The 9,176-nt window shown below is 49.0% G+C and overlaps 1 protein-coding gene across 1 annotated transcript; it reads right to left on the reverse strand.

Moving 5' to 3' along the window:
• Positions 1-210: 210 nt before the first annotated feature.
• Positions 211-2,220, reverse strand: LBX1 (ladybird homeobox 1). The gene is made up of 2 exons (XM_026667555.2): positions 1,513-2,220; positions 211-799 (listed from the first exon to the last, which is right to left on the reverse strand). Exons 1-2 carry the CDS (start codon positions 1,835-1,837, stop codon positions 315-317), a joined length of 810 nt encoding a protein of 269 aa, XP_026523340.1. The 5' UTR covers positions 1,838-2,220; the 3' UTR covers positions 211-314.
• Positions 2,221-9,176: the final 6,956 nt, after the last annotated feature.

Raw genomic sequence — 9,176 nt, forward strand, 5'->3', positions numbered from 1 at the left:
CTTATTGCTTTTGTTGGAGGGATAAACAACTGAGTTGTCAAGGAAGTGAGTTCCAATCCCTCCTAAAGTCCGGCGGGTTTCCCCCCCCTCCTCCCCCGGGGGCTGCCGAGGAAGAAGCGTGGAGGGGCGCAGTTCTCTCCTTGCCAAGAGGTGGAAGGGGGCGGCGGCGGCGGCGGCGGCTGGGGGGAGGAAATGCCAGGGCTATTTCTCTGCTTGTTTTTGTTTACGAGGCAAAAGAAGAACCGGGAGAGTAGAAGGAAGAGGAGGAGGAGGAGGAGGAGGAGGAGGAGGGCCGCCATCACCACTGCCACCATTCAGTCATCGACGTCAATTTCCACGTCTTCGTCCTCCGAACAGTCCTTGCTACTGCCCGGCTGATCCGTGAGAGGAGAGGCCGGGGAGAGCTGGAGGGGCCCGTTGCCTTCCAGTCCATGTTTGGGGTGGGCAGGAGAAAGGGAGCGGGACTTCGCTCTCCCTTCAGGGGTTGTCTCCAGCTCAGCAATGGCTACAATATCCACCTGGGCGCTGGGTCCCAGTTTCTTGGCAGACTCCACGTCTGCTTTCATCTCTTCCAGGTCCCGTTTGAGTTTGGCCCTGCGATTCTGAAACCACGTTATCACCTGGGCATTGGTCAAACCCAACTGCTGGGCTATCTGGTCCCGGTCTGCAGGGGATAAATATTTCTGGTACAAAAAGCGTTTCTCCAGCTCGTAGATTTGGTGGTTTGTAAAGGCTGTCCTAGATTTCCTCCTTTTCTTGGGGGTCTGCCTCTGGCCAAAAATTGTCATCCCATCCCTTCCTGCAAACAGGCAGAAGAAGGCTTTTCAGTCCCTCCGTGCAAACGGGCCCGCAAAAGGCACAGAACGCGCGCGTCCGCCCGCAGCCCACCTTCTTCCCTGGCTCCCTCTCCCAGGTCTGGGGCCCGAGAGGACTGGAGCGGAGGACAAGAGCCGCGCGGCCCTAAGGGAGACACCCATCCCGGTCTCTCTCCCGCCTCGCTATCTGGGAAAGGCCCCCCGAAAACCTGGTCGCGGCGCACAGGCCACATCCGATTCAACTGGACTCTTCTCCTTCCTGGCAAGAGGGAGAGGAGGCCCCAGCTTGCCAGGCCCCGGTCTCCTGGCCACCGAGGTTGGAGGCCGTCAGGACCCCTCGAGATAGATTGGAGGTTGGGAGTGCAGGATGGCATGGGTGCTCCAGAGTCGCCCAGATTTCACGCGAGGGTTGCTTAACCCAGCCAGGTCTAAATAGGGAGGGAGAGGCCGAAGGGAAGAGGTCGATGGGCAAAACCTCCCTCCTTTCCTGCTCCTTGTTTTAGGGGGGCCCCTCCCGTTGGTTTGTGTCCAAGAAGCCGCTCGCCCTGACTCCTTATTTCTCGAGCCGGCTGCCGGGGAAGTTCTCAGCGGACGCTCTCCAACAAACGCAATCGCCACAACTCCCGGTTCTCCCCTCCCCTCATCAGCACCTAACCAGGATGGAGGCCCGACCGGTCCGCCAGCCCCCGCGCCTTACCTTCGGCCGCTTGCAGGACGCTGACTTCCAGTCCCTTGAAGGTCTTGCTGGCTAGCTCCTCGAGGGCGCAGAGAGGCGAGGTTTGCGAGAGCAGCGCCCGGCTCGAAAGGGGCAGGGCAGCCGGGGGGTGCTTCTCGGCGGCGGAGAGCAAGTGGGCAGTCCCGCAGATGGTGTAGCTTCTCCTCACCGAGGGCTTGTTGAGGATGTCCTCGATGCTGAAGGGCGTCAGGGGTTTGTTGGAGTTGGCCGGAGGTGGCAAGTGGTCCAGAGGGCTTCTCCGGCGTTCCTCGGCCGAGGCAGCTTTGCCCTCGTCTTTGGAAGTCATGCTTGTCGGGTGTTTGGGATTCCTCTCCTTCCCCCAACCAAGGCACCCCCCTTCACTTCCTGGTTCCCCTCAGCCTGGTTTGACACCCTCGCCGTTCTTCCCTGCAATCGCCAAGGCGGAAAAGCGAAGAGGAGGCGGGGGCGCCAAAAGAAAGAAAAGGCAAGGCAAAACAGACCCCAACCTAACCCAAACCACGGCCACGCTACCCTATAGCAGGGCTGATGGCCATGGGACGGGAGAATGGGGGCGACGGGATAAAGAGGGGCTGAGGAGCCCTTCCTGGACGGCCAGGAGTCTGCAGTCCTGCCCAGGGAAAAGGTGGCTAAGGCGCTTCTTCCCACTTTATTCTCTAGCTGGCTCTGCTCTTCGCAGCTGCTGTTTTAGGAGACACCCCCTCCCCAGTAGTTCCAGATGCCCCCTTCTCTCCCTCTCTCTCTCCCTCTCCCCTTCCTCTCTCTCTCTCTCTCTTTCTCTCTCTCCCCCTTCTCTCTCTCTCTCTCTCTCTACCTCTCCCCGTCTCTTCCCCAGCAAGAGGGGGGTCTCTTCCCCAGCCAGCCTCTTCTTCCTCGGGCTTCCGGAGGCGAGGTAATTGACTCTGGCTAACAAGTGATTGTTGACTGGGAGGCGATCCTGACCCTTTTCGCCCCTCTCTCTGCCTGCCTCTTCCTCGCTCCCTTTCAAGTCTGGCCAATGCAGGCTTCTCCCTCGCAACTTGGTTAGGCCATTAATTGGGAGGCGGAGGGTAGGTGGAGCCCACTTGAATTATAATGTGGAAATACCCTTGTCATTTTCTATCCTCACTATTTGCTTGGACGTATATATTTTAAAATTACATTACAGCCTGGCTTTATTGCATCAGGATAATACAGTGTGGTTGGAGGAGAAATTAAATAACCCTCCAAAATCCCATCAATATTTCCTTTCCAGTTCCTACTCCCCCCTCCCGTCTTTCAGTATGATGATTATTAGACTTTTAGAAATTGTACTAGCATCATCATCAACATCATTACCATCATTATTTCTAACCAAAGGCAGAAGGAATGAACTTATCACAAGGTAAGGATTATTTTTCGTCAAAAGCTTATTCTAATTTTGCATGCATGTTTATGCATTCTATTTTCTGAAGTTATAAGAACGTACCGTTTATTTGCAATGCTCAAAGAAGCTTCCATCCGTGCATGCCCATAACTTGTGTGATTTTTAATCTTAGCAAGCTTTAAATAAGAATTCAGAAATAAAGTCCCAGTGCCAGATAGATTTTAATCTAAAATAATACAATTTGGAAGGACTGGTTATTGGATACATTACTTCTCTCCGATTGTATAGTGTATGATTGGACTAATCCAATAGCAATTTTTGTCTATTTCTTTGTGGAGGAGGGGTTGTTTGTTTTGATTCTTGTTTAAAATATTAATGAATTGTTTCATATATTGCTATAGCATTTGTGTCCAGACACAAGTAATAGGGCAATCTCTGGGTTTTTAAAAAAACTTTACTTCCACAATATACTTAACTAGTGTTCTTGGTTCCTGCCGCTTTGTGACCAATTTATTTCCCGTACATTGCCTTCACTAGATTATCATTATTACTATTACTGTTGCTGCTGTTGCTGTTAATACTACTACATCATTTTCTGCATAGTGCATTCAAAGAGCTGAGCATAAGCTTTAGAAAATATATCATCGCTGGTAATACCTCGAGGACAGCAGAGGGAAAGCAAACGAGAACGTGCAGTCGTCCAGTAGCTCCAGCTATAATTCAAGAGAAAAGGGCCACCAAAGAACGGAAGGGAGATATTTCATTTCCTTTAAAAACTCCAGATGATCCTGACAAGGAAGGGTCCCCCCCGCCTTTCTCTCCCACAATAACCCCCCCCCCTCTTTTTTTTCCGGCTGCCACAAAAGCTTAAGCAGAAATACTGCTCTTGGAGGTGAAGGATTTGGAGCCCAAGGGGGCCATGTCATTTCTTGCTTTTTGGGAAGGCCGGATAGATCAGAAAGTGGTAAAGGATCCAGAGGGGCAGGGGAGGTTTATCTGGGACGTTTCTCGCTTTCAGAGGAGGGCGTGAAAAAAAAAACATTTTTTGTCAGTTGCTCTTGGCTTTGAAAAGAGGAAAAAAAATGAAAGCATCGAGTTCCGAATTATGGCCCTCCTTTGGAGGCAGAGTCCTTTTTGTAAAGATTTTTTAGTATCTCGTTAAATCTGACACGGGAGCGGTCACTTTCGAGAGGAGGGAAGGGCTGCGAAGGGTGGTGTTCGCATAGGTGCTGTACAGTAGCTGCCTTATTGATGCCTGTTGTTGAGACATTCTCTCCCAAGGCCCTTTGTTTATAAACGAAAAGCTCTCACAATTTCAGGTGACACCTCTTACCTAAATCGGGCTTTGACAACCCCCCCCCCCCAGCCCTCCCTCCTTTGAAATCATCGCAACCAGATTGGCTCCCGGGAAGGGAGGGGGCCAGAGGAACATTCCAGAATGCCAGCAAAGCTGAATGAACCTTTTGCACCCTTCAGTGTTTGTCGTTCTGGTGAGTGACTTTTTTCCACAAACGATTACCTGGAATCACCCTCCTCGCCTCCCCCCCGCCCCCCCGCCCCATTTCACGCCTAGGCTCTGGTACCGAGGGGAAACCTTCAGTTCCCCAGTCCCCTTCCCCGCTTATTTATGATCTACCCGTGAAACTTCATGTCTGTTAAGCTAAAATTCAATAAATCTCTTCTACACCTTCCTTTGCGAAGCTCAACAAAAGGCACCAGAGCTGTATTTTAACGCCTCGGCTCTGATGAAGCTCGGAGAGGCTTCGGATCTCTCCGGCTCTGCATTCGACACCGAAGGCATCTATATTTAACTATTCCTATAAAACATGGTAGCCTTTCAAGGGGGAAACAAAGAAACGGATGCGGGGGGGGGGGAGAAAGAGAGAACAAAAATCATTTTTTTCGAAAAAAAAAAATAAGGGGGGGAGGAGGAGAAAGGGGTTTCTGTTTCACACCAAGGTTTTGGATTAAGATAGGATTTAAAGCAGAGTAATTATTTCTCCAAACCCATTTCAACCCGTTATTCCCTGGAACCTACGGAGTAGTGAAAAAGTGATGAATTCAAGTATTCCCTTGTTGGCTGTCCCGGATTATGAATAAGATAGAGAAGGGGTTATGCCAATGACTGTGGGTCCAAAACAGGTGCCCTCATTAAATACGACAATCTAAAAAGGGCAGCTTGTGATCTGTGATGTAAAAAGGTTCGCGGTATCCTAACCCCCCGCATGAATTACAGAGGAGGCCACGGCGGATTTCGCGTCTTTATTTATTCCCACCTACCCCTCTTTCCAGGACTCATAACCCCTGGCCGATTGGCATTGGATGCCATCTGGGGGGGGTTGCTGCCAAGACAGAAAGCCCACCTTCATTTCGCCCCCTCCCCCACGCGCGTCTAGAAATGCTATTTGCCCTGTGCTGAGTTCATGCCAGGCAGCAAATAAGACAGCAAAGTCAAAGGGTTTATTTCCTGAAAAGAGTCCTCGCCTACCTTTCTTATTGCTCTCTGGGAGTCTCTTTATGCAGTGACCTATTTTTAAAGACCTCTATTGGGCGATTTGTCACCTCAAACACTACAAGGAGTTTAGGGGAAAGGAGAAACATCCTTAAATCTAAACGGTTAGGTTTCTTTCTTGACTTTATCCAGAGAGGCTTCTGTCCTTTTTAAAATTTCTTGTTTTGACAAATGGCCGTGGCTCTCCATCAATCGCAGGCGCGCGCACACGTACGAGCAGAAGCCGTTGCAATCCTTGTTAAGAGGGTACTTTGGCACGGCGATGCCGTGGAAGTGCTCGGTCCTGTGCACGTTTGGATCGTCCTGTGAGCTTTCATAGGATGCCTCGGAATCAGGCGCTGATCTCCGAGACCAAGAGCTTTTCTTCTGCAGGTCTACCAAAGGTCGGTTCAGGTGGCTGCAGGCAAACCGGATTCCGCGTTGCGTTCTATACGGTACCGACCTGATGTGACCGGAAAACAAGCCAGCCAGGGACAGAAAGGATTGTCCAAAAGGACCGGAGGGAGGGCAGGGACGGGCTATATGGATTCTATATGGATTCAAAGGAGCGTCGTCGATGGCTCCCTAGGTATTCATCGGCATTCGCTTCCACCTAAACCTTTAATTTACACGTGCATGTAAACTAAATAGACGGCCTTTTTGCACCTATCCCAAAGATCTTTAGATGATGGTGATGGGGGCCTGAGAAGCATTCAAATCCGACCAGCAAACTTAAAAGTTACAAAAAGGATTTCCACCCTTTCCTCCCCCGCCCCACCCCACCCCACCCCACCTCTTAGCCCCTGCTGATTTCTCGCGAGACCATTTACAACCACCCATACGCATGCGCTAAAGGACGCCTCTCGCAGGGCAGACTATACTGTGGGAATGCTGAATCTTCCTGTCGCAGGAAATAAAAGTTGCTTCAGCCTCTTCTCTTGACAGCTCCCTCTCTAGTTACGTTCACTACCTCAGTCTAGTAGTAGCCAAGCAAAGTGTAGTTTTTTTAAAAATAAAAATTAAAAAAAAAAATACGGTGATTAGACGCCTCTAGCCTGTTTGGGACACGTGCCTGTCTCTCTGTACCCTTCTCACTTAACTGGGGTTGCTGGGGTGGTCTTTAATCCGAGGTGAGGGACACGGCTGGAGAAGCGAAGGGGCGGTTTCATAGCCGGCCTCTTGGGTTTGCGAGAACTGAACCGCCTTTGCCTTTGTGGTACTGAACATTCAGAGGATTTTCGGGGTGGAAAGATAGACTTGCACCGCTCTTTTGAAATACCAAAAGTGGGCCTGAAACTGGGATTAACTGGTGCTCTCGTGTGTGCGTGTGTGTGTGTGTGTGTGATTGTGGTGGTGGTAGAGATTACGGAGGAGGTGAGGATGGTTTGTTTTGCAAGAAAAAAAACAAGAAATTAGTGTCGAGGTAGAGAAATCAAGCGCTCGGGACTGGGCTGGTTGCTTTTGTCCGCAGTGCTCTAGAAGCAGACCCAGCTTCAGGTATCATCTATTTACTCCGGAATCCATTCATTCTTGGGGTAATCGGCAAAGAGCGAAGCGGATCCCGCTAGTTTTGCCATCTTCCCAGCCCAGGCCTTTTTTTTTTTTCAACACGGCAGCCCCGCCGCTGGCTCCGCAAATGGTTGTGTGGTAGGTACGACACCGCCGTTGCTGTCGTCACGGCATGCACCTTAAATAAGCAGAAGATGGAAACGCGGAGAAGGGATGGTTGCGCTTCCGAAGTGAGGTAGCTTCTTCTGCAGGTGTACTGTGGAAATGGCATCAGGAGTGAAGTGGGAATTGCGCGTCTACATTTGACAAGAAGAGACCATTGGGACATTCTGAAAGGAATTATTTTATTCGGCTCAAAGTGTCCCTTCTTTCTCAGAACCATTGTTCCTAAGCCAGTCTGTCTATAGTACCACAAAAATAAGTACTGCATCTACAAATCTGTGTTCCTTGGAATCAATTATAAAATCTGCAAGGATTGTATTCAGTGGAAAAGGGAGGCTGTGGCTTGCGGAGCTGTAAATACTCAAGAGTAAATCTTATAAACTCGGGTTTATAATTTCATCACAATAATTGGTCAGTTTCTTGGAAATAATAACATCTACTTAAATTGCCATAATAAGGCTTTAGAAGACAACTACAACAGCTCAGTTGCTGGTGGTTGAAAACTTCGAGTGAGAGTTGCAGGTTTACACCTAAAACAGGAGAGTAGAATTCAATCAACAGAGATAAAAAAGAGTAGTGTAACAAATGGAATTCAGTCCAAGATCAGAGAGCAGATGCTTTTAAGTTTAAACTTATTGCAATGCAAGAAATGTGACTGCCTGTTGTGCAATACTGGAATCCGTGGCAATGCTTCAAACTGTTTCTTTTTACAAGAATTCATAATCATTTCCTTTAAATACATATACTCTATTATCAGTGATCTTTGGAAATAATGAAATGTAGGTTTTTTTGGGGGGGAATGTAGTTGATGCATCCTTTCCCTCCCTGCTCTCTGAAGGACGCTAGCAAGCTCTCCACCGTTTGTCTGGAATAGTCAAATTTGGGAGTAGCCACCTGCATATTGGGGTTCTTCCAGGACTAGACCTAAGAGCCATTCCTTGTGTGGCTGAGAACCTTGCTGCATCACTCTTTGATTTCTGAGTGCAAATAGCAGCCCTGTTTTCAACACTACTATGTTAGCACAACGCTGTAATGAATGGCACTATAAATCTAGGGAAATGGCCAGGAGGAAGTTGATAGCATAGATCCAGTTTGCAGGGATTGGAAGGTATTACAGTCCATCATATGTCCCTTTTGCATGGACAGAGCAGTTACCCAGTTTTCCAGAAAGGACAGGTCAAGGTCACTGCCCATCCTATACTTCAGGCTACCGGCCTCAAACAAGATCTCCCCCTGAATTGATATCTTCCCCTCCAAGACTTGAGGGGATCACTCTGTTGCCTAAAACAATTGAGACAGAAAGAAACTAAGGGTCCTCTGTGCGTGGGAGGGACTCTCGAGATGCCAAATTAGTAAGGCAGCCCAGGCTCTCCAATGTGCCAATCTGGGCAGGGCCACAAAGTCTGAATGTGGGATTCTCAGAAAGGCCTGGGATGTTCTCTCTGCTCCCCAGAGCCTGCATTAATTGCCAAGATGTGTACGCTTCAGTGCAGGAATTCAAAGGGGCCTCTCCAAGTGTAAGGGTGACCGAGAAGGGCACAGAAGAAGCATGACAAAGGCAATAGATGCTAAGCCCCAGAGCTACAATATGTTTAGTTTCTGGCAAACAACTTGGGTTGTTATACCCCCAGCTGGAAACTGTCTCCAGTGACTTAGTTTTCCTCAGTCTGGGGTCTCCCAGCCGTAGTTGGGATGATAACTTCTCGGAATCCCAGCTGAAAGCAGTGCTACCTGTAAGAGTTCTGGAAACTGTAATCCCAGTACATTTTGAAGGCACTAGGAGAGGAAAGATTCTTGGTGTAGATTACCATTTCCCTACTAGTTTTCTGGAAATGAGTTGAAGTCCCACTGGAGACTTTGCAAATTTCTTTGCAAAGGGCTATCCAGCCTCTAAGCTGAATTCTCCCAGAGCAAAGCCTTTAACTGATTTTTGTTGAAGGGGGTGGTTTTTGTTTATTTGTTTTTATTTAATCTGCTGCTGGTCATGTAGATATCAAGGTTTGGGGGACTAGGCCTGATGTCCAATAAGTCCAGATAGAAACAACCCTGTTAAAGAATTTGAAGGGCTTGGACCAAAAGTTATTTTTTCCACTGACTTCTAGGTAAATGTGTTATAAACTTGGCCGTCTTAGGCATGTT

This window comes from Notechis scutatus, chromosome 4 (assembly GCF_049901735.1).
Source record: "Notechis scutatus isolate UNSWTSFEM ecotype Mainland chromosome 4, rNotScu1.2, whole genome shotgun sequence".
Taxonomy (NCBI): Eukaryota; Metazoa; Chordata; class Lepidosauria; order Squamata; family Elapidae; genus Notechis; species Notechis scutatus.